The 22,326-nt window shown below is 35.5% G+C and overlaps 6 protein-coding genes across 7 annotated transcripts; 2 read left to right on the top strand and 4 right to left on the bottom strand.

The window, feature by feature from the left end:
• Positions 1–119: 119 nt before the first annotated feature.
• On the bottom strand, positions 120–2,100 carry LOC130568143 (cytochrome c oxidase subunit 6A, mitochondrial). Its single transcript, XM_057356832.1, has 3 exons — positions 1,968–2,100; positions 1,486–1,628; positions 120–431 (listed from the first exon to the last, which is right to left on the bottom strand). Exons 1-3 carry the CDS (start codon positions 2,062–2,064, stop codon positions 342–344), a joined length of 330 nt encoding a protein of 109 aa, XP_057212815.1. The 5' UTR covers positions 2,065–2,100; the 3' UTR covers positions 120–341.
• On the top strand, positions 1,646–6,122 carry si:ch211-170d8.8 (NKG2-C type II integral membrane protein). The gene is made up of 8 exons (XM_057356831.1): positions 1,646–1,752; positions 3,197–3,364; positions 3,579–3,668; positions 3,809–3,886; positions 3,976–4,053; positions 4,281–4,420; positions 4,510–4,622; positions 4,710–6,122. The coding sequence occupies exons 2-8, from the start codon at positions 3,229–3,231 to the stop codon at positions 4,852–4,854; spliced, it is 780 nt and encodes a 259-aa protein (XP_057212814.1). The 5' UTR covers positions 1,646–1,752; positions 3,197–3,228; the 3' UTR covers positions 4,855–6,122.
• Positions 6,123–7,273: 1,151 nt separating this feature from the next.
• Positions 7,274–8,960, top strand: asgrl1 (asialoglycoprotein receptor-like 1). Its single transcript, XM_057357089.1, has 7 exons — positions 7,274–7,355; positions 7,541–7,624; positions 7,732–7,824; positions 7,918–7,953; positions 8,364–8,503; positions 8,588–8,700; positions 8,795–8,960. The coding sequence occupies exons 1-7, from the start codon at positions 7,274–7,276 to the stop codon at positions 8,958–8,960; spliced, it is 714 nt and encodes a 237-aa protein (XP_057213072.1).
• Positions 8,961–9,254: 294 nt separating this feature from the next.
• On the bottom strand, positions 9,255–12,049 carry LOC130568265 (phospholipase A2, minor isoenzyme-like). Its single transcript, XM_057357013.1, has 4 exons — positions 12,000–12,049; positions 10,043–10,193; positions 9,644–9,777; positions 9,255–9,400 (listed from the first exon to the last, which is right to left on the bottom strand). Exons 1-4 carry the CDS (start codon positions 12,046–12,048, stop codon positions 9,279–9,281), a joined length of 456 nt encoding a protein of 151 aa, XP_057212996.1. The 5' UTR covers position 12,049; the 3' UTR covers positions 9,255–9,278.
• Positions 12,050–12,369: 320 nt separating this feature from the next.
• Positions 12,370–15,165, bottom strand: LOC130568264 (phospholipase A2, minor isoenzyme-like). Its single transcript, XM_057357012.1, has 6 exons — positions 15,088–15,165; positions 14,456–14,511; positions 13,702–13,753; positions 13,329–13,476; positions 13,108–13,241; positions 12,370–12,570 (listed from the first exon to the last, which is right to left on the bottom strand). The coding sequence occupies exons 1-6, from the start codon at positions 15,092–15,094 to the stop codon at positions 12,374–12,376; spliced, it is 594 nt and encodes a 197-aa protein (XP_057212995.1). The 5' UTR covers positions 15,095–15,165; the 3' UTR covers positions 12,370–12,373.
• Positions 15,166–15,843: 678 nt separating this feature from the next.
• On the bottom strand, positions 15,844–22,230 carry prkab1b (protein kinase, AMP-activated, beta 1 non-catalytic subunit, b). Of its 2 annotated transcripts, none has more exons than XM_057357663.1 (8): positions 22,107–22,230; positions 21,545–21,689; positions 20,642–20,793; positions 19,599–19,692; positions 19,386–19,500; positions 19,141–19,286; positions 18,785–18,853; positions 15,844–16,366 (listed from the first exon to the last, which is right to left on the bottom strand). In XM_057357663.1, exons 2-8 carry the CDS (start codon positions 21,686–21,688, stop codon positions 16,289–16,291), a joined length of 798 nt encoding a protein of 265 aa, XP_057213646.1. In that variant the 5' UTR covers position 21,689; positions 22,107–22,230; the 3' UTR covers positions 15,844–16,288. The 2 variants fall into 2 exon arrangements, with proteins under 2 accessions (XP_057213646.1, XP_057213647.1); XM_057357664.1 differs by having other exon boundaries at positions 19,156–19,286; positions 22,107–22,229.
• Between the last annotated feature and the right edge of the window lie 96 nt (positions 22,231–22,326).

Raw genomic sequence — 22,326 nt, 5'->3', positions numbered from 1 at the left:
TAGGCTTATTTCCCCATTTCATTCAAATGGTTGTTTTTGTTTTTACAATTATAGACATTTTTTTTGTTACCCAAGAAAGCATCATCATTCTATTCAAATAAGACAAATATTGAACACAGTTTATAATTTAAAGAAGATATATTTATTCTCAATTAAGATGAAGCAGATAATGTGATACAATGGTCCAGGAGTAGGTGTCACTATTTCCGTAAGGTGCTTTCACAGAAGGTGGACAGCACAGAGGTAAGCTCAACAAACTGAAGAGACGTCACGTAAACTGAATAAAACTGAGAAGTGGTCCAGGTCTCTGGTCCCTGTTGGGGGTACGTTCCAAACACTCTTTACTCATCGTGATGCTCAAAGCCGTCGGGAAGAGCATTGACGTGGGGGTTATGGAAGAGTGAATGGTTGCCATCACCCCATGGGAAACGCTGGAGAGACGGTGTGATAGTGAATGAAAGAGAAAAAGAGCAAAGCTGTTAATGTACTGATTGACTAGGAAACTAAAAGCACATTTACAAGTGAAACAATTACAAAGAATGTAATAGGGATAAAAACTAATCAATTTATCAGCCAAGCCAATATTTGACTATTTTAAGATTGGGTGACTAACAGAAGTAGGTCAATTACAAAACCATAAGCCTTATCAATGACTTCGCTTGATCGTTTTTTGTAAATATTGTGTGTTTGACACAATTCCTTTCTAGCAGTTCTGTATCAGATGTGCTGTCAATACACTTTTATATCCAGATTAAAACTGAACATTTTTCTAGATATTGCCATTACCTTCTGAATTCTGATTGGTTGACCGCTACAGGTTTCTCTGTACTGCGGTGAAATGCATTACAGCTGGTCATTCACCCAAAATTTAGGTGATTAAATCTCTCATTTGATATTATGCCATATTTGTCATATTAGAACTTATATTGTGACATTGGTCTCCTAAATTAACGTAATAAGCTTTTTAGTTAGGCTAATGATATACAGGTGCTGGTCATATAATTAGAATATCATCAAAAAGTTGATTTATTTCACTAATTCCATTCAAAATGTGAAACTTGTATATTATATTCATTCATTACACACAGACTGATATATTTCAAATGTTTATTTCTTTTAATTTGATGATTATAACTGACAACTAATGAAAATCCAAAATTCAGTATCTCAGAAAATTAGAATATTACTTGTATATTAATTAGAATTAGAATATTGCACCTGTATATCCCCCAAACCTCTCAGATACGTGTGGATGTAGTTAGAATTGAAGAAACAAATATTTTTTCAGTATTTTTATTATCTAGTGAGGACCAGTTGTTTTCATAATATTTCACTCTGTTAGTGAGATCCCTTGGCTCTTAACTACAAGAAACTCTGAAAACACATATTTTAGCACAATACCAGACTCGGTAAGTGTGCATACTGTGCAGTGCATACAATAAAGACTCCAAATAAAGGAACAGATAATGCATTTTTCAGTTGTACCTTGCTGCGGATGCGCAGGTGGCTGTAGGGAACGAACTCGGGCTGTCCGTGGTCGTGCTGCTGTGCCCGCAGGTACATGTTCACCATGCACACAGCCACTCCAGGCAGCGCCACCACAAACGACAGAATCTTCCATGTCTTGGCTAAATATGAACATATATATGAAGAACTGAGAGATAGCATTGTTAACTCGTGTTAAGACTCTTGGCATGACGAATTTCCATTAACTAGCGGCACAGTGACAGTTACCCCACCTGGTTAATTCAGGTTAGTAATTATTCAGTTGTCGATTGTTCAATTCTCATACGACAAATAAAAAGAACTGCTATTCAGCGACTTGTATCAAGAACACCGCTACATGAAATAACCCTCTCGATCAGCTCCATAGCCACAAGGTCAAAGACTATAGAGTTAACGCTATTTATAACAGTCAAGCTTTATATTACAGCGTATTTTTAAGATATTTAGAGAGAGTATCTGACCTGCTTGCTCGCCGTGAACTGCAGCTGAGAGCTGACGGCTCTGGATCAGAGCAGAAGATTTTAAGAGCTTCTGGGAGAGACGTCCGATCATCGCCATCTCTGCGGATACAGAAACTACAGAGGCGGAAGACGCTTAACGCTTAAACGCGGATGTTTGTGCAGGAAACTGACGCGTTCGCCATCTAGTGACGCGGAGATCCATAAAAACTACTGTATAGTATACCAGTGGGATACCTGAAATGGATTACTACGTAACTAATTGATTTGAATTGCTCTTCATACTCTTAATTTTAAGTAATTTGTGTTTAGTAACTTATGATATACATATATCATATGGTATTACATACAAACCATTTTGCAGAACATAAACAACACTGGTCCAGAAGCACTTCCTGCTTTTACACAAATGTAAGAACAAATGTTACAACAAAATTCAACAAATAAAATTGATTTAGAACTGAAATCTGAAAATCTTTAAAACTTCATTATACATTGAATGACATTTAAAAAAAAGTTGAATTGCTTCTGGACCAGTGTTGGTCTATATACTGTACAGTACTGTTCTGTATGAAACAATATTGAATTAAAACATAAAGTTTGGTAAGTTTGTCTTAAAATGTGTTAAAAATTATTAAATTTAGTTGAACATCATGAAAATATACTGAAATGTATAATGCTTACAGCTTGTGACTGGTCATGTTTAATTTAAGGGTTTAAAGATGTTTATTTCTGTCCACGTTTGATGCAGATTTGTAAGTATACTCTAAAAAAATCCCGGAAAAAGCACAAATAAATCGTCAAATAACATTTCCCCCTGTAAAATTACACGGTTTCCCTGTTTTTCTTGTAAATTTGCGGCCTTTTCCCGTAATCTTACGTTCACGTTTTTTACATGAATTAATAATGACTAGTACATTTACTTTCAGACAGAGTGTAATAATTTAAATACAATGTTGACAATGTAAATATGAGTAAATAATTATTGTTTTTTACCCAACACCAACTAAAATAAACAGTGTGAATATCCTGCTATTGTTATAAGTGAGTCATTAGCAATACAGTTAAATAACCACCACCACAACAACAGCATTCATTCTCTTTGTCTTTACATTTTATTTTTCTAATGTGTGCAGCTGCTTTTATTTGAGGTTAAATTGTTTTAACTTTTAATGCGAGTAGGTTGTACACAGTTGTTTTTTATATATCACTAAGATATTTATATTTTATAGTTACGTTGTCATGCAGTTCTGGCAACTGCGACATGCCTTTGGCAGAAAACCCCGAGCTTTGGTTTGGATGGGAGGAGAAGTCCAGCCCCTCTGGCGTCATTCTACCATTCCACAGAAGCTTCCCTTTCCATGTTGCGCTGTATGGAAACTGCATGAAAAAGTTTATCAGTAAGTAAAACAACAGTTTTAATGAGTTATTTAAAATGTAAACATCAAACAGCTGTTTACCTATTCAGTTTATGTTCGATGTTAATATCTTAATTATGACGGTGTGAATGTTACACATATTTATAATTGAACCTGCAGTGTTTCGTGGAAGATTGAGAAAAGTGGCAAATACATTTAGAGAATTCTTATTATGCACATGTGTTATTATAATCAGGCTATAGGCTGACCTCAGGAATGCAGGCCAACAACCGCACAGATGATGTAGAGGGAGATCCTGACAGGGTGGATCCCTTATACCAACAAGGCAAGTAACAATCCATTTTGTTCCTCTTCTTTCTAAAAGCAAAAACATACTGTATTTTATTATTTTGTATGCTGCATTTATACTCTTTCAACTTGTCATTTAAAGTCTATTTACTGTAATTTTCCTCATGTCATGTTTAGGCAAAGTGGCTTGTGGCATGTTTCTGGTTCTTCTAATCTTGTCGTTCTTGGTAATAGGAATCGTAACAGGTCTCAACTGTAAGTAAGACTAAAGTGGATTATGACATGTTTCATTTGTTAATTGTTTTCGGTAGTTACTGTTTTGTTGTTGATTTACCATCCTCAAGTCTCCAAGAAACCAAAGAGTGATGAGACCAGAGGTCTTCTTTACGATGAAAATACACCTGTTCCATTACAGCACAAAGGTATGTTACAAAAATAGTTTAAAGAAACTAAATAAGTTTAAACATCAGTTTATAATGTATTGAAATATTTTCTTAAATATTAAATAAAGTGTTAAAATATAAAAAATTGTGTTTATATGAAATGAGTCGTACACAGCAATACAACTAAAATGTAAAACTTTTGATAGATTTACATACAAAAAAAATATTGGGTCTGTTAATATTTTTCATATAAAATCATGTCACAGGACCCTGCTTGGATGGTTGGATGACCTATAGTAACAGCTGTTATTTGTTAGTAAATGCTTATGTGACATGGGATTTATCGATGTCTTTATGCCGTGATCTTGGAGCGTACCTGATGGTTGTAAACAACAAGGAGGAGCTGGTAGGGACTTTGCAATGTTTTCCTAATCTATGATGTATTTTATGTTGATCATAAGAATATAAGCAGAGACGGTTCCCTCTTGATTTTAGGAGTTCATTTCAAGTGTTGTTCAAATGAGCACAGACTACTGGATTGGTTTCAAGAGAGATAAAATGGTGGAAAAGACCTGGGTAAATGGAGACGATAATCATTCAACTTCACAGTAAGAACATATTCCCTGTACTGTAAACATTTTAAGCTGTAATTATGTTTTTTTATGATTACTGAGATGGTTTTTACCTCTTTATAGTTTCTGGAATGAAGATCCTGATGATGAGGAGTCATGCGTCTACTTGGAAGGAACTGACACTGTGCATTCAAAGCAATTGCATGATCCTGACTGTAAGAATAAACTGTATTATATTTGTGAACACCAACTAAAGAAAAGTGTGTAGTAGGAAATCTTGTGACAGTTGAAATTGTATGTGTTATATTATGCTCTGTGTCTCCAATTTTTACATTCTAGCTATTAGTATTATAGTAATATAATTTGATAATAATATTTCATTTATGGCTATATCAGAGTGTTTTAGAAAATGTAAATTATAAAGTAAAGTGATTACTGTTATTATATTCTTGGTTGTAACATTGAAAGAAAATATGGACATTTTAAAGCTTGTGCATGCGTTTCTTGTGGTATTCAAGTGTTCACGTTCAAAATAATAAGGATATAGAAAACTTCTTCATTCAAAACAACAAATAGAATTGTTTTCAACAATTCAACAATTGTTTTTGAATATAACAGATGTTAGTGCATGTTAGTACACACTTTTACTGTGGCAAATGGAGACCTATAAATCTGTATTGCGCAATTTTTGGGTTCAGTAAAATGTTGGAAAATAATGTTAATACTCCCTGTCTTGTACAACCATAATATTTCAAGTTCTTTTAAAATTATTTGTTGTTTTGTTGGTTGAGTTAACTAATATTTTTATTCAACTTAAAAATATTAGTTAACTAATATTTTTAAGTTGAATTAACTCTAAATTTTAAGGCACCCAGGTAACTTATTTTTTCTAAGTTGAATCAACAAAAACAACAAATAATTTTTTACAGTATTGCTTGAGTTAATGTTCTGTATTAAATTTAACAAGAGAACCTAAATATTCAGAGGATAGCCCAGTTGTCATTTATCATATTAGTTAATGAATTATATTAATGATTTACTAATTCAATTATCAATGAAAATGATCAGATATAAGCTATTCTTTCTTACAGCAGAGTTGGTCTTCATTACAACCCTTTCTATTATTATTTACTGACTGTACACTTACAACTGCTACTGTCATCTACTGTAAATCATTTCTAATGATAACTGACAACTACAATTTACCGTATACCTTACTTATGCCATTCATTGTTATGCTGTTATTATGAATAGCATTCAAGTGTTTGTATTTTGTATGTGTTTATTTTTTATAGGCTATTTAAACAAACTTGTTTATTAAACGTTGATACATTTAAAGTGTTTATGGGCTATACAGGATGTAAACCAATACAAGCAGAAATACGAATGCTCAGAATAGCAGTAGTAAATGTGTGTGTTATAATTAAAACAGTTACCAATAGTGAAAATGATGTGCAAATCAAAATCCCAGATAAAAAATGAGGCACTGAGGACCTCTATATTGTTGAGGTAAATAAAGCGCCTGTTACAATGGAAGCCCCTATTTCATATTTCATATTTTTCATATTTCAATGAATAAAGAACTTTTTTTACAAATGTGTATTTTCTTAATGCTTTACAAATGTTAAATGCTTAATTTAGATAAAGATTTAAAATTAAAATATACCTTCTCAAAAATGTATTAATTTTCAATTCACGTCCAATCTACAACTTTCTATATATAAAATAAATGTCTGTTTGATTTAGGTTCAGAAGTTAAAATTTTATTTCAGTTTATCAATTAACTTTTTGTTTTTTGGTTCCTATCAATATTCAAAAATCCTATTTTTGGTATGTTGGAAATCCAAAAACTTATTTATTATGGTATGTATGGCCCATAGACCAATATGTCTAGCATTATGGTAAACCACATTTCTTATAATAATATTTTTTATGATCAGATCACAGGCAGTTATTGATACCATGTTTTATTATATTCACACACACATTTGGAAGATGCAAGTGTTACAATTTTGAAATTGAGCTGTTAAGATAAATACTGAAGGGGATGTTAGGACTGTTGATTCTGCTGTCTGCAACATTGCGCAAGGACAGAATAACAGAAATTGCTCATCAGGACAGCAGCAGAACAGGGAAAGCAAACAGAAACTGTCTCTTTAAAAAGTAAGATTTGACACATTTGTGAATTATTTTTTGTTTTCGTTACTGTCCTCAATGTATGAAATATGTACAACTTCAATATACTGAAAATATCACATAAAATTATGTTTGATGTTAAAACATGCAATATTTTACACAGTTTTGCGTCTTTTGTCACTTAAAGTAAGTGTATTAGAGAATAAATCACTGAAATACAGAAATTTGTGTTTAATTCGTCGTGTGTTGAATTGCTATGTGTTTTCCTTTGCTCTTCTTTGTGTTTGTGATGGATGAAGTTCAGATGAAATGTGTCAGTCTGGTTAATATTCAACAGTTCATTGCATGTCCTTGAAACTCTTGCAGATAGTACATTTAGACTTAGTCTCTTTGTTCACTGCTCCATTTTTGGTGTTTTCTCTGTTTTTTACACATAGCCTATATGAAATGTTTCGATGAAAGTCATTATAAATTTAGCAAATGGCAAATAAGAGAACATTTTAAACATCTGATGCAAATATATCATACAGCCTGCTTTTCTCTCTTCAGACATGGAATCTATAGCATATGACCGGTTCAGCTCATCTGAGGCTGAGATTAACCACACTGCTCCGAAATTTTTACCTGAACTCGGTGAGCTAGCAAAAAAAACATTTATTTTATTTTTGTATCCATTATAATTGTCGAGAATTAACATTAATATCTATTTGAATAATACATTTGAATAATTAACTAATATTTATATAAACTGAAAAGGAATTTTCAAGTGTTTTAGCGTGTTTGTTTTAAATTTGTATTGTCAAACATTTTTCTTTCAGGCAGACAAAACAGAAAGATGTACATTATCTGTGGTGTTCTCGCCCTTTATATGCTCATACTGACAGTGGCTGTAGGAATTAAACGTACGTTGTCAGTATTTTTCCTTAAAGTGTTATTAGTCAGATGAAATAACATTTGTTTTGTTTATTTAATGTTAATGTTTGCTCTGTAAAATGAGATTCCTTGTCAGTGTCTCAGGTCAGTCAAGAGGTAGCTGATGTTACGCTTTCTCTCAAGACCATTGATTCCTCTATTAAAGAAGCCTCAAATCCTCTGCAGTTTGGTAACTGGTGACAGTTTTTCTGTCTCTCGTCTTCCTTTATTTTTATGTTTATTTTTGTAAATCTCTATCGCTCTCCCTCTCTGTCTCTCCCAGAAATTCCACTTATATCCCCTGAGCTTATAGTACAAGGTAAGAGTCCCCATGACATAAAGAGCAGTTAAAAAGTTTGAGACCAGATGCATTTAATTAATTTTTTTATTTGAAAAAGAAAACATTGCAAATTGAAAATGTGAACGAAGAACCTAATCGACATATTTATTTATACAAATTTCAGATTATTTCTTAAGGTATAGCCCACTTTTACATTTTGACAGCACTCACACCGGCATGCATTTCTGTTATCACATGACTGTTGATCGGTGAACTATTGATTAAATATTTCTTCCATTTACCTTTTAGTGTGCCTTCAGACTTTCAATGAATATTTTTTTATTTTATTTTATTTTTATTATTGATTTGATGTGTGTGTGTGTGTGTGTGTGTGTGTGTGTGTGTGTGTGTGTGTGTGTGTGTGTGTGTGTGTTTGCTTGTTTTTACAGGTCCCTGTGAGGAAAACTGGGTGTTCTTTAAAGACTCCTGCTACTTTCAGTCAACCATCATGCAGAGCTGGCAAAGTGCTGAGAACAACTGTATCCGGAAAAATGCACACTTAGTGGTGGTTAATAACTTGGAAGAGCTTGTAAGACAAAAGCATACAATCAAGCATCCTAATTTCGGGAGTTTTATGTGAGGTTAAATGTGACTGTCTGTGTTTTTAAACCAGGACTTCCTTTCTTCAATAGTAAAGCTGCAGGTCAGCTACTGGATAGGGCTTGTTGAGAAAGAGCAGGGGCAGTGGTCCTGGGTAGATGGAACGGATTTTAAAGCTACCAAACAGTAAGAATATAGACAGTTTAATGGGAACAAAACCTACAAATGCACTTATGTGCAATGTATGCAAATGCAATGTATCCATTAAACTGTCTTTCAGCTACTGGGACGAGGGTCAGCCTGATAACTGGGACGTCCGTGTGAACGGTGAGGATTGTGGACAGCTTCACGCACGGATCCGTGCGGACAAACGGAGGCTTTGGAATGATGCGGACTGCACGCTTGCTTGCCCTTACATCTGTGAGGGCAAACCCAAGAGCCAATGACAAACAATATCACACAGATAACAATAATTGGATAACAATAAATGGATGTTGGTCAGGATTACAACTAATTTGTTGTTTTTAAATATTATAAATGAGTATGTTCTGTATCATCAATCTCATGTAATTGAACCTAACCTGCAAACGTAGCGTACACCCACCAGACATGTACAATGGTATGAATACACAACACATACAGTATCTGTTATTCATGAAAAAGAATAAAGCTGTTAGATGAGATAACATTTTTCTCTTTAATGACACATAATGACAGTGTCTTTGCCCATAAGAGCAATCTTAACACCTGTCTGGATTGCCAGATCATTTGCAGTTTTCACTGGGATAATGCTCGTGCTCTGGGATGTAACCAGCTTGTGCAAAGCATTCGGCTGCTTTTCTGTCACATTCACAGATAAACATCTCACAGGGGCGATTCTTGTCAGCTGCAAGCAACAAAAACAAAAGTCCAGCTTGGTCACGATTATTTTTATGAGAAAATGCAATTCAGATTTAGTTAGCCCTCCTATCAAGAAGGTTCAGCATCTGCCTTCAATAACCCCTGTGTCATGATTAAACTTGTTTCAAGTCATATTTTGTACCAAATTCTCATTAAAAATCTTAAAAAACTAAAAAGATTGTAAATGAGCTTTATGGACACAATCTATTTTGTGAGTATAGCGCCTTACCATTGCAGGTGACCTTTTTTGCTGCCTTATCACATGAGTAGGAATAATGTTCAGTGTAGGGGTTGTCTAAAACACCAAAGCAGTCGTCTTGTTGCCATGAATCACTATAGCACGCATCATGCACCTGACAGCACCTACAAATATAGACAATGCATTTGACCTGTTGTGCTAAACAATGTTCATTGTATCAAGAATGTACACTTAAGACCAAAATCTAAACTTTTGCCAGTATATTTTCTTAAAGGTAATGTTTAAAATGCAGTTTTCAAAGTATGGACCATTCAGAAGATCATTATTTTATCGTCAGTTTTTCTAAGAACAACCAGACAGAAGTGGTGACGTACTACATGTGTATCTACTGTACACTGATTCCAGTATAATCTGACCTTTAAACCTAACCTGTCCAATTCATCCACCGGTGTGCCCGAGCCTCCCTTGCCGCAGTAGCATCCATAGTCAGCATAGTCCAGTAAAGGCCAGCTGTTAGGGTTGACACAGACGATCATATTCCTGAACTGCCACAGCGCACGGTAGTCTATGCTCGCCAGAACTGTTGAACAATAACAGTTTAGCAGTGCTTGATAATAATGTACAATTGATTAGATCTAATAATATTAACAAAGTTTTGTAAACAATAAAATAGCTAGTCATTTATACAAATGCACACACGATATACTGTATTTATTTAAGTTTATTAAGCTATGGTAAATTTTACATTTTATTAAAGTGCCCTTGCATGCATATAGAGGCAATTTATTATATATATATATATATATATATATATTCAATTGCATCGAAAACAAGTAATTCAAATATGAAATACAAACATGAAAGAGCATTATTATTTAAGTCTGAAGTCAATTTTCTTCTTTTTTACAGATTTTATTTTACTTCTCATTTAAATCAAATTTTATTTTCTGTCAACATATTTTTCAGGTTAAGCAAACGATTAAAAAACTAAAGTGGGTGTGTGGATAGCCTATTGAAAGTGGGCGTGTCATTGATCTATCAAGGCCAAAGCAGTGGAACGGCCACAGGGTGGCGGTCAGGTCCATGTGGTACATTTCACAAACACAACATGAGGTAATTCATTTATTTGTCAATTTCCTTGATATGCAGGTTACTCTCAACCAGGCTACCCACACAGCAAAGATAATTGATTTAATGTTGAATCACTGTTTAATTGGTTATTCACGCTTACAGGTCAGGGTGGGGTCATTAGCCAGACATAGGCCTACATACAGCTCAGGTATAGTTGCTTAAAACGTTTTGTCATCCCATCGTCAGAGTTTTTAAATCATGTACTTCAAATATTTTTCTGATACAATCCAACAAAAACCATAACAGAATGGTTATAATGGGAATGGAAACTATAATGGTCTCTACTTGTTATGTGTTGGGCTCTGTTGGTGGGATGTCATCTTGCGAATGGGAACCAACAGAAAAAAAAACAATAGGCTAATAAGCTCCAAACCTGTACATAACAGAATTTTATAATGATTTTAATGGTAAACAGCAGATGGTTCACACAGTGGTGTTTGTATTGTCACCTAAAATACTTGTTTGTGCAAGCCTATGATTTTCATTGGTTGCATTAAATAACCAATTATTTAATATCATGTTAGGGTCATTGACAAAACATTTCACAGTGTAGTGTTTTCATGTAACCAAGAAAATGCCCAGACCTAAACACTATTCAATTGAATCACTCTTTATAATGGACAATAATGTACATATGTCAGGAATAGGTAGAAGGCTTTTTAAAATGACTCTAAATTATAGCAGTATGAAAATTGAGAAACAGCACAAATAAAACTGTTGGACAGATGCTAAAACAAAATATATTACCACACTTCTTAGTCAATAATTTCAGATGTATATATTTTTAAGGTTTTTCAAGTACCACTGTCCTATATCTGTCATTTATCCAACAAAAAGCAGTAGGTCTTTTATATGGTTAGCGTGACCATTGAGAAACATTAAAGGCGGGGTGTCCGATTTCTCTTAGCCGTTGTTGATGTTCAATCACCAAAACAGACACACCCCTACACCCATCTTTCGCTTTGGTCAGCGCTCGGCTAATGTCCGTCCTGTGCACTGTGCACCTTACTGCTGATTGGCTACAAGGTTGTTTTGGTACTCGGCCCGACTTTGTCTAAACAAGCGTAATTCGGAAATCGGACACCCCGCCTTTAAGTCAACACTAGTCCTGTTTTTTAATTCATTCATTCAGATTTAATGAAACACATGTGTCTATACCTTAAATATGCATTGGTACATTATACAACATAATAAATTAATATCATTTGTCTGTTTCCAGGAGTTAGATGGTAAAACATATTTACGGTATACTCACAGGCGGGCAGACAGGCACTCAGCACTAAAAGAGGCAAAAAGGCTTTCATGGTAGACTTCCAAGACTAGAGTGACAGGTGTTTGCAGCTAAATATTTATAGGATAATATAACCTTGATGGGCGGGTCACAGTGATAAACCAATTTGGGTTATTATTACACACACAAGATATGTACACGTGCACGTGCACTCGCACACAAAAAGCACACATGTATCTGTGGCAGAGAGAAACTTGGGAACATCAGCATGTGTTTGCCATTTGCACAGCTGCTACAAGAATTCTTGAATAAAGACAAGACAAGGTTACTGTATGTTATGTAAGTTTGAGTAACAGCTTTCTCGATCTATCTGGAGGTTTTTAAATACATTTTTTATTTCAGTGACTTTGTATTTTGCTGTATAGCAGTGTGAGTATAGTGAGAATGTTAATAAAGCTGAGATTTTCTCTGGACGCTGAGCTGCACAGACTGTTAGAGAGTTGATTGTTGGAGGTGTTATATGGAGCCTGAGCAAAGCACTCCGCTGCAGTCTTGTCACACTGACAGATGAACATTTCGCATGCATTATTACTGGCTGAAAGAGAGAACAAGAGAGTTTACAATGCATGTAAAATAAGTACACTATGTCTGCACAGTAGTGGAAGTTTCTGCAGTCATGTATATGCCACACTGTCAATTACATGTCTGTTACAGGTTGTTAAAGGGATAGTTAACCAAAAAAATAAAATTCTGTCAACATTTATCCCCCCCCCGCCCCCCACATGGTTTAAAACCTGAAAAGGACTATTTCTTCTGTGGAACACAAAAGAAGATATATTGAGAAATGTCTCAGTGGTTGTCTCCGTACATTGGAAGTCAATGGGGGACACTGTTGTTTGGTTAAAAATTCTTCAATATATCTTTTTTGTGTGTTCTGCAAATGACAGAAAGTCATACAGGTTTGGAATGACACGAGGGTGCGTAATTGATCAAATCATTTTCATTTGTGAGCGAACTGTCCTCTAAAATGTTTATCATATACTATTACTATTATTATTATTATTTTCTCAATTAATGTCACTTATCTCTATCCAGTCATGAGTAGGTCATCTTAGGGTTAATTGTCACTCACCCAGACACGTGATTGTTTTGGTATTTTTATTGCACTTAAAGTCATATATGTTTGTGTAAGGGTTGTCCAGAAATGAGTCGCAGGAGTCATAATTTGAAGCATTTCCATAGCAATGATCATGAGTAAAACAACATCTATAAAACAATTACAGAAAGACATGAGCAGATAAATAAACATTTTAAAAGAAAACTGTCTAAAGGTGTGTCCCAGCATAAACTTACTGGTCTAGCTGGTCAACAGGTGTCCCTTGGCCACCCAAACCGCAGAAGCAGCCATAGTCTCCAAAATCCTGGAGCGGTGAGCTGTTAGGTAGTGTGCATTTGATCATTTCCCTGAACTGGAGCAACTGTTTTTCATTGTTCAAATGTGCTACGGAAAATATAACAACATATATGTAATTATTTACGTATCTTTAATAACTGTATGTTATGAAGCGACAGCAAAAAGTTGATTTCCCAGCAAATAATGTCAGAATGTAATGAAATGATCAATTAAAACAGGAGACAAATAACACATCTTCATTTTGTATTTGGCAGTAATCCTGTCCAAGGAACATAAAATGTTTTTTTTTTTTTACATTTTAAGAATACTTACAGAGCGGTAGAGTCGCACTGAGGATCAGAACTGTCAGATAGACATCCATAAACTGTGGGATAGAAAAAATGATGTCCACTGTTTGCTTTGGGTCTTTGTGTTGTTTCAATTTTAACGTTGTTTTTCATCGCTGTGAGTCGCAATTGCTTGTGTTTTTACACAAATATTTGACATTATTTTAATTCTCCACATTACATAACACACTCGTCTGTGAAGATTATGAGTCAATACATATGGCATGCTGGACAATGTTGTGAAGAGTTTTTTGAAACTAATGGGTGTGGCAGGGTATGAGTTTCTTAGTATAAACAAAAGCACACCTTTCTTTAGAGGCAAAGTAACACTGAAACTTTAAATAAATAAACACAAACAAATGACTAAAAGGTTAAATCAAATAATACAAAGCACAGATTTAAATTCTCTTTCAGTATATTCTCATTCAGTGTATTGAATAGTAAATGACTTCAAATATTAAGTCAAAATGTATTATTTCTAGGTATTGACAATGTTTTTGAACATTAAGTCTATAGTGAATGCAGCCGTTATAAGAGCAGGGTGCTAATTTTTAATTTACCATTGTAAAATCACACAAATCTTATTGTAGCTTTTTAGTGGCTTAACTTAAAAAATAATTTGCAAATCTTATATGGCTACTTTAACCACAGTTGATGCCACATCAATATTAAGATAGTAAGTATGAATTTATACTGTTATACAGTTAAAGTATAATCTGATCGATATTTCAGTACTGTACCTTAATCCACAAAATTTCAGGTCCTCTTTGATTTAAGCAGTGGCTGAGGAAGGCTTCTGATGTAGTCAAATTGACGGGGTTGACAAAGTACAGTAGACAGATGACTTTTATACATCTCTGCATTTATGTTAGGTATGTTTTGATAACCAACCAGTCTGGCAACTGGTGTGTTGCATAAAATAAAGTCGGGTCATAGTATCTTAAAGAGGTTGGGAAGCACATTGTAAACTGTATCAGCTCATGAACGTGTGTGTCAATGCTAAATAATGGGTGAATGAAAAGCTATTTAATGTAATTTGTCATTACCATATGCACGTTTGTTTGATTCACAGCTAAATTACTTGCCAACAGGGACTTAAAGTCATAATTTTATCTGGCTAGATGGTATTGGCAGCCCTAAACCTTATATAATGTGCAGATTTTTTTTTCAAATGGAAATTTTGTGTATGTGCCGTGTGAAGAGACATGTCCAGTCCTGGAAAAACATTTATCAAGTATAGATGCTGTTGAGGTGCGGGTTAAAGTGAATCTTAAAGGTGTCATATTGCACGGCTAATATTATTCTTTGTTTTAGATGTAACGCAATGTGTATAAACGATTGAAGGTTTAAAAATGCTGTATTTTCTGCATACCGTGCATGTTTGTATCTCCTCTTTGCCCCGCCGCTCTGAAACACGCTGATTTTTTACAAAGCTCATCGCTCTGAAAAGCGAGGTGTTCCAAAGCAATTGTACTGACAGGTTCAGGTTCCAAAGCAATTGTACTGACAGACGATACAATGAGATTTACAATTACGCCCACCTTAACTACGTGTAGATTTGGGCGGTCTTAGTCAAATCATGTTACGAAGTTACGTAGATTCGCCGTGGTGTGGTTACACGAGGCTTTTCAGGCATGTCTGGTTGAGCATTCGCTTTTAGATAGAATGCATCTTTTGTTCCCACACTTTCATTTGTGCAATTTTACGTGTCTAATACATGCATGGGCAACTTATAACACACCAAAGACACAGAAAAACACGTACTTCCGCCATATGACCCCTTTAACTCTTTCATGCATGAATTATGATATCATCAGTTAGGGCATGAGATTTTACACACTTTTAACTATTCTACTTTTATTTTCCACTTAAATGGACATTTGAAGACAGTGAATAGGACAATGCACTAGTGTCCCCAATAGCAGCTATGTCACTAAAACTGATGCGTAAGCAATCTTGCTACTTGTTTTGCAACAAAAATGCATCAAGTTTTGCTTGTGTTGTGCTACTATTGCACAGACAGATTTGCAATGTCTGTAGTGTTGAATAAAGCAAAAGAAAAGCATTTTCACTAGTGGTGTAAATAAATGTAACTGAATAATAAATGAAAACGAATGACTAGTTTCTCATAGATAAATGACTTTATTAGCACAATGGTCCATTCATTCACGTATTTTTATTTTATTATTATTTTATTTGCTTAAAGATTAACATGACAGGACATTTCTTATTAAACAGCCAAGGAAAACGGTACACAATTTTAACACTTATTTACTCCTGATGCTGGTAAGAAGTCAAAAATAATATTTTTACATTTGGCAAATGTGTTACAATAATTGTGTAAGCAAAGTGTTGCCACAATTTTTTATCAATAAAACAGCAAAATGTCTTAAAACATTTACACCAACTATTCCACACTAACAGTTCCACCAGCAATAGGTCTGACACTCAAAAAATACACAAACATAAACTCACTCGGACATATGATTGTTTTTTTTTTGTGCTTGGTCCCTTTCTTTGACTGGAAATGTTGAGAATATACTGTAAGAGTGTTAAGGACAGGTGGATTGTGTTCATATAGGCTTGTAAAGCAGTGTGGTCACGTATTTCTTTTTGTAGCGGTGTGTAGCACTGAGAACCATCACGCCATCCTGAGGGAGGAAAACAGGAAGAGTAATGAAATTTGCTGATCATGTAAAAAATATTTATGAAAAACTTAGTTTAGCCATTTATTTACTCTCATGTTGTTCCAAACCCAAATCATTTTCAAAAGACGCGAGGCTGATTGTTTACACTCTTGTTTTCCATATACAGACAGTGAAGAATGACCACAGGCTGTCAAGCTTTAAAAATGACATTTCATCTTTTGTTTGCTATTATAGTTCAGCTTTATCCACACAAATGATTATTATTAATAAACATATCTTTTTGTTTCTTAAAAAACAGACAGAGCACTTTTTTATGAGCACTTATTTTCCTTTTTTTACCAAAGCAGATGCATTCACACACGTTTTTCTATAGAGTCAGCAGGATGTTTCCCTTATCACTTTTTGTGATAAAATCAGAATAGGTGAGAGTTTGTTGCAAAATCATGACTGCTTGAGCATTTCACAGCAAAATCGACCCAATGCCAACAAATGGCAAACGGGTTGTTATTATGATTCTGTCATCCTTTGTAAGGGCAATGTGAACTTTTTTGGAACTTAAAGTCACCATGAAACGGAAGTTGCGATTGACTTCTTTTCCATATCGTGATGTGTATCCGAGTGAAACGGCTTCTGAAATTAGAAAAAATGTAGGGCGGGGATTTATTTTGCCCTTTCCTTTTTGATTGGTTTGTTGTAAGTTCGGCCTGCAGGGGAGGGCTAAAAATGAATGAATTAAAAAAAAAATGGTGTGCAGTGTGCACGGATAAACCATTTATAATAATCACTGCAACACTGTGTAAAACACTTGGAATGTTCCTATTTACATTTACGCATTTGGCAGATGCTTTTATCCAAAGCGAATTACATTGCATTATAAAACGGTCAGTTCTGGTCCTTGATTCTGATTGGCTGAGCGGAGTTCTAAGCCGTTATAAAATACCTCAATATATAACGGCTGACCGCACCACATAGCCTAAATATCATTTTATTAACTTTATTTTATGAAACCTTGCTAAGCATATGGAATAACCATTTATTCCACTCCGCTTCGTGCCACAACGCCCTTAGCTGTTATTATAAAATGCACTGTAACCCACTGCTTCTTGGGGCTTATTGCTTTATTGTAATATACATTTTGTTTCTGACTATATGCAATCCCCTGGGATCGAACCCATGACCTTGGCATTGCTAGTGCCGTGCTCCAACCACTGAGCCACAGGAAAGCTTGCATGTTTGATTGCATGGTGACTTTAAAGGTGCTGTGTGTAATATTTAGGATGATCTATAAGCGGGTTTCCATCACTCTGGTTTTATTCGCATTTTGAAGTTTCGCATCAGAAACGAGCGATGGAAACGGCAAATTTCAAATTAAAAACCCTTAATTCGCAAAAAAGTTTTTACGCTCACCCTCAAAAAAGGGTTAATGCAAATAATGTGAGATGGAAACGCATTTGCCGAATAAATTCCTCCAAAAAGTAGCGTAACTGCACTAAGAGACGGCGTAACCTGACTAACCAGAGTACTGATCTTGTTACACAGCATGAGAAATGATGTTATGGTCATTATAAAATGCCTGAGCAAAGTCGTCAAAGTGTTTCTGTAATTGCCTCTAGAACCATCACGACTGTGTTTCCCAAACAGCAGGCATCCACAAAAGCAACACATTTAATGTGTTTTGTAATCGTCTGCTTGTGCAAGAATTATGAAAATTATTATATTCAGTGACTTCTCTTACTTTTCTTACTGATATTTAGTGGCAGTTTATTAGGAAGTGACGGTTGACTAGTTGGATGGAAACGGTGCTTATTCGCAAATGTTTTATGCGATATTCCAATTTTGCGCATTAACTAAATTCGCAACTTTGGATGGAAACCCGGCTATTAACTATGTCTTCAGAGGTGTATAAAGACTTTACATAATGAAGTGTTATGTTTTTATTACCTTAGAATGAGCTATTTTTATCTACATACACCGCGGGTCCCCTTACATGGAATTCACCATGTTGTTTCTACAGTAGCCCTAAACGGACAAACTGCTCTACAGAGCATGTTCCGTAAATATGTTATCTCCTTCGACAAAGAAACGTGACATTTCTTTATTTCTTTATCTACATCTTTATCCTGTGTAAGCCGCTGTAGTGCTTCAAAAGGGAAGGGGGAGGGGTGGAGTGAGCCGTTGGTTGCAATTCACAACCTCACCGCTAGGTGCCGCCAAAAACCCACCACTGCTCTTCTAATACCTCGGTCACAATTTACTATGATTGTATGAGCAACATCAACATTCTGTTCAATTGTCTTTGTGTTCCACAAAAAAGAAAACCATATGGGTCTGGAATGACACGAGGGTGATCTGTCCCTTAAAAAATGTATGAACATTACTAGAGTGTTATTTTGTAAAAGAGCCAAATGTGTGATACTGAACCTTAATGGAAAGTGCGTAGAGGTGGTTGAGCATCACATGGTTTGGTTCAGGTAGCAGGGTGGGGTCACACTGTTGAAACACACACAGAAGCACATTATTAAAAGGCTATGCTGTCTAGAGTTACCCAACAATTTCCAAACAGAAATTTAAAAATCTATTTAACCCCAAAAAGGAATATCTTATCTATTGACAGAAACTGCAATGCTAAATTTAGGCTGGGAGTCTCCACCCCCCCCCACACCCGTCCTGCTTTCATTATCAAAGAGCCATTATCAACTTCAGCGGGTGCCAGGAGGGACGGGGTTATTGAGTACTGCTAGACAGTAAGTCACAAGTCAGGAAACTGAAGTACTCACAAATAAAGTACTTACAGAGACTCCAGTGTCTTTGTTAAGGAGCACCTGCAGCAGGTGTGGTGGGAGGATGGGCGGAGAGCGCAGTCTGTCTTCTGATTTGGTGTAGGGATCCTGGTGGTACGGGCCCGGAGGTGAACTAGATAACTCTGATAGGAAGCGTATATAGTTGGACCACGAGCAAACTTCTTTTAGCTACTTTACTTTAAACTTCTTACTTTGGCAGTGACAAAATGATTTACACTTACCTGACATGTCGGCACATTTCTCAGAGTCTGTCTTCAGGGCATCGAATACCTCAAAGTCTGTTTTTCTCACTTTAATGACATTATTCACCACACCTGACTTATTGGTCACAACAGGCTAGAAAAAATATTATATTGAAAGTTAATGCCAGATGAAGTTTACAAATATGTTGCATTATAAAATTACTTCGGGTATTGTATAAAGCTGTCTCACACCTCCTTGGAATCTACTATCCAGTGTCCGTCCACGTAATACTTATATTGGTGCTCACCCTCCGGCAGATCAATTATTGCAACAAAATTATTATGACTGTATAAACAGAGAGAGAACAAACCAGTAACGATATGGGAAACAGTAAATGGAAAAGGTGGTTAGTTGGGTTCTATTATACAAAAATGTATTTAGTGTTGGGATCATGTTGACTGTAACTGAGCACTACAGTGTAGTTTCAAATGTTTCCCCCATTTTACAGAATTTTCCTTTTTTTTTGAGGGATTGGTTTCGTTAAGGTAAAATTTATATTAAACAAATTTCTGTTAACAAAAAATAAAAGTAAAATCCATCATCTGTCAGGAGGAAGTTTGTGCACATAATGCAAACACATACGGATACATATGTATTGACTAAATGCACGTTCATTTCATTTCATCATTTATTTATAAAGTACATTTAAAAACAACCCAAGGTTGACCAAAGTGCTGTACAGATCAGGAGGCCCAAAAGAAAAAAGAATTTAAAAAAAAGAAAGAAAATAAATACATAAATAGAATAACACATTAAAGACCCGCACTAAGAAAATGAGTTTTCAGTTTTTATTTAAAAGAGGAGAGTGATGACAGTATTCAGATCGATACCGGGAGGCATTAAGTTGCTTTGGATAAAACATCAAAATGCATGAATACAAGTAATAATTACTATGAGAAACCAGCCTTAAAATGATTTTCTCCACTGTCAAAAAGGAAAAGGCTAACAGAGCTCTTTTGATGTATTATAGACCTTGGACCTCTTTGCATATAATACTGTAAATGCACACTGACCCCTAGTGGAAAACCCACTAATCTATTAATGGTGAGAAATTTTGCAGTGAGCAATAATCTAAAAATGGCACCTTTACTCTCAAATTACTGAGAGGAAACACACATAGGACCTTTACTTAGAGGAAGCATTGCGATTTTTAAAGTACACGTCTCCTGCTGTGTTTCTGGCATTAACACAGCACTCCTATCATCCAAATCATCTGCAGTCTGTCAGCACTCACCTCTTAGTCAAGGGGATTTTGCTTGCCCAGTTATTAAAGGAGCCAGACAAGAAGATCTCTTTCCCAGGGCCGTTCCAGCGGAAGACGGTGGGTCTTTCCTCTGGCGGGGCTTTGGAGTCTGACTCCTGATCTTGTTGCCAGGCTAGAAACTCCTGAAAGGTGGAAAGATGGATGAGGTGACTACAGCAAGCAAATGTGTGAGTTATAAACACGTAGCATAGCTATTACGTTACGCAGGATAATAAGAACAGTTGTCGGCAAGCAAGACTTCACTTATAACCTGCTGAACTAAAGGGTTTATGTGAAGGAAAGCAGTGAGAATTGAAATCAGTACATTTAATGACACTTTATATTCAGTAGTGATATCAAGAAAATCTAGAAATAACAAGCATCATAACTTCTTATTACTTTATATTAAATGTTTTTCACCACATTTGTACTCGCTTGACTGAATTCATAAGTTTTAAATTGCTTAATGGGATAGTAAAAAAAATGAAACTGATATCATTATTTATTCACCCTCATGTCATTAAAAACATGTATGTGACTCTTTTTCTGTGAAACACAATAGAAAATATTTTGATGTGCATCCATACAATAGAAGTCAATGGGGGCCAATGTTGTTTGGTTACCAACATTCTTCAAAATATCTTCTTTTGTGTTCCGTAAAATAAAGAAAGTGAAACAGGGTTGGAATGATGTAAGACTGTGTATGATGAAAGACTTTTCATATTTGAGTGAACTATCCTATTTTGGGTCATTTTGTTATTTCTAGGGTTAACTAATATATCAAAATGTGGAAAATAACACCAATAAAGAAAGAGTACGCAATTTCCTTTAATAAAGATGTTTTTTTATCCAAAACAACAAATACCAAAACCATAACTTCTTTTCTGTGTTCACCTTGACATCGTCTGTTTGAAAGAGGTCTCCGTCCTCCGTGCTGTCCAACAGAAGTTTGGGTCGCGTTGTATCTTTTCCGCCGCGGCTCTCGCGTCTGTTCGCTTTGTCGCCCGCGCCGCTCCTCTCGCTGCTCGTATTCCCCATGCTGATTCACAGAACAGTTTTGTTTAAACCTCCTGCTATTCGACATTTTGTTCATACTCAGTTGCCGTTACTTATTCAGTTTACGCAAATACATTTTCCAAACACTGCAACACACTGTACGCAAAGTAACCTTTGACCGCTGTTTACAGTAGCCTACCGCAGTAGTATGTTGTTTTGGCACTCGGCCACCAAATATATACCTAAAAGAAAATGATATATTACGCTGCCATTGCATACAACCTCATTAATACTACCCACAAAGTGAAAGACGGGTGTTTTGGGTTATGTTGTTTTGAAATCTTCGCGACTTCGATGTTTTTTCATGTTCTTAAGTGTGGTCTCGCCTACATGAGCGACTGCAGTCCATCTCAGTTTCATGTCGGTCAGTGGTAGTTTCCCTTATGATGAAGCATCTTACCTCGGAATACTTTATCTGCCCGCTGCTCGTGCTAGTTTCCTTTCATAACGCCATTTTCACATTGTGTCGCCAAAAAGGTTACGTTAAGCACACCTCTTCCGCCCTCTCAGTAGGGAAATAACCATCGGGCTTTTGTCCGTGCGCGAACAGTGCGGAAACCAGACCTTTAATAACCAAAAGAAATACACATAGCACGTAAAAAAAGCATAAGTTTATACAC

The sequence above is a fragment of the Triplophysa rosa genome, linkage group LG17 (assembly GCF_024868665.1).
Source record: "Triplophysa rosa linkage group LG17, Trosa_1v2, whole genome shotgun sequence".
Taxonomy (NCBI): Eukaryota; Metazoa; Chordata; class Actinopteri; order Cypriniformes; family Nemacheilidae; genus Triplophysa; species Triplophysa rosa.
This window is presented reverse-complemented; position numbering and strand designations above follow the sequence as displayed.

What these genes read in the sequence shown, in the direction of transcription:
- LOC130568143 (XM_057356832.1), bottom strand. Translation starts at nt 2,064, where the DNA reads ATGGCGATGATCGGACGTCTCTCCCAGAAGCTCTTAAAATCTTCTGCT. An exon ending in AGTTCACGGCGAGCAAGCAG is followed by an intron (nt 1,629 to 1,967) that starts GTCAGATACTCT and finishes GTTCATATTTAG; the next exon opens with CCAAGACATGGAAGATTCTG. An exon ending in ACCTGCGCATCCGCAGCAAG is followed by an intron (nt 432 to 1,485) that starts GTACAACTGAAA and finishes CCGTCTCTCCAG; the next exon opens with CGTTTCCCATGGGGTGATGG.
- si:ch211-170d8.8 (XM_057356831.1), top strand. Translation starts at nt 3,229, where the DNA reads ATGCCTTTGGCAGAAAACCCCGAGCTTTGGTTTGGATGGGAGGAGAAG. An exon ending in CTGCATGAAAAAGTTTATCA is followed by an intron (nt 3,365 to 3,578) that starts GTAAGTAAAACA and finishes TATTATAATCAG; the next exon opens with GCTATAGGCTGACCTCAGGA. An exon ending in AATCGTAACAGGTCTCAACT is followed by an intron (nt 3,887 to 3,975) that starts GTAAGTAAGACT and finishes ACCATCCTCAAG; the next exon opens with TCTCCAAGAAACCAAAGAGT.
- asgrl1 (XM_057357089.1), top strand. Translation starts at nt 7,274, where the DNA reads ATGGAATCTATAGCATATGACCGGTTCAGCTCATCTGAGGCTGAGATT. An exon ending in GAAATTTTTACCTGAACTCG is followed by an intron (nt 7,356 to 7,540) that starts GTGAGCTAGCAA and finishes TTTTTCTTTCAG; the next exon opens with GCAGACAAAACAGAAAGATG. An exon ending in GATTTTAAAGCTACCAAACA is followed by an intron (nt 8,701 to 8,794) that starts GTAAGAATATAG and finishes ACTGTCTTTCAG; the next exon opens with CTACTGGGACGAGGGTCAGC.
- LOC130568265 (XM_057357013.1), bottom strand. Translation starts at nt 12,048, where the DNA reads ATGAAAGCCTTTTTGCCTCTTTTAGTGCTGAGTGCCTGTCTGCCCGCC. An exon ending in GAGTGCCTGTCTGCCCGCCT is followed by an intron (nt 10,194 to 11,999) that starts GTGAGTATACCG and finishes ATTGTTCAACAG; the next exon opens with TTCTGGCGAGCATAGACTAC. An exon ending in AAAAAAGGTCACCTGCAATG is followed by an intron (nt 9,401 to 9,643) that starts GTAAGGCGCTAT and finishes TGTTGCTTGCAG; the next exon opens with CTGACAAGAATCGCCCCTGT.
- LOC130568264 (XM_057357012.1), bottom strand. An exon ending in CCTGTTGACCAGCTAGACCA is followed by an intron (nt 13,242 to 13,328) that starts GTAAGTTTATGC and finishes ATTGTTTTATAG; the next exon opens with ATGTTGTTTTACTCATGATC. An exon ending in CAAAACAATCACGTGTCTGG is followed by an intron (nt 12,571 to 13,107) that starts GTGAGTGACAAT and finishes TCTCTCTTTCAG; the next exon opens with CCAGTAATAATGCATGCGAA.
- prkab1b (XM_057357663.1), bottom strand. Translation starts at nt 21,688, where the DNA reads ATGGGGAATACGAGCAGCGAGAGGAGCGGCGCGGGCGACAAAGCGAAC. An exon ending in AAAATCCCCTTGACTAAGAG is followed by an intron (nt 19,693 to 20,641) that starts GTGAGTGCTGAC and finishes CTGTTTATACAG; the next exon opens with TCATAATAATTTTGTTGCAA. An exon ending in GAAATGTGCCGACATGTCAG is followed by an intron (nt 19,287 to 19,385) that starts GTAAGTGTAAAT and finishes GCTTCCTATCAG; the next exon opens with AGTTATCTAGTTCACCTCCG.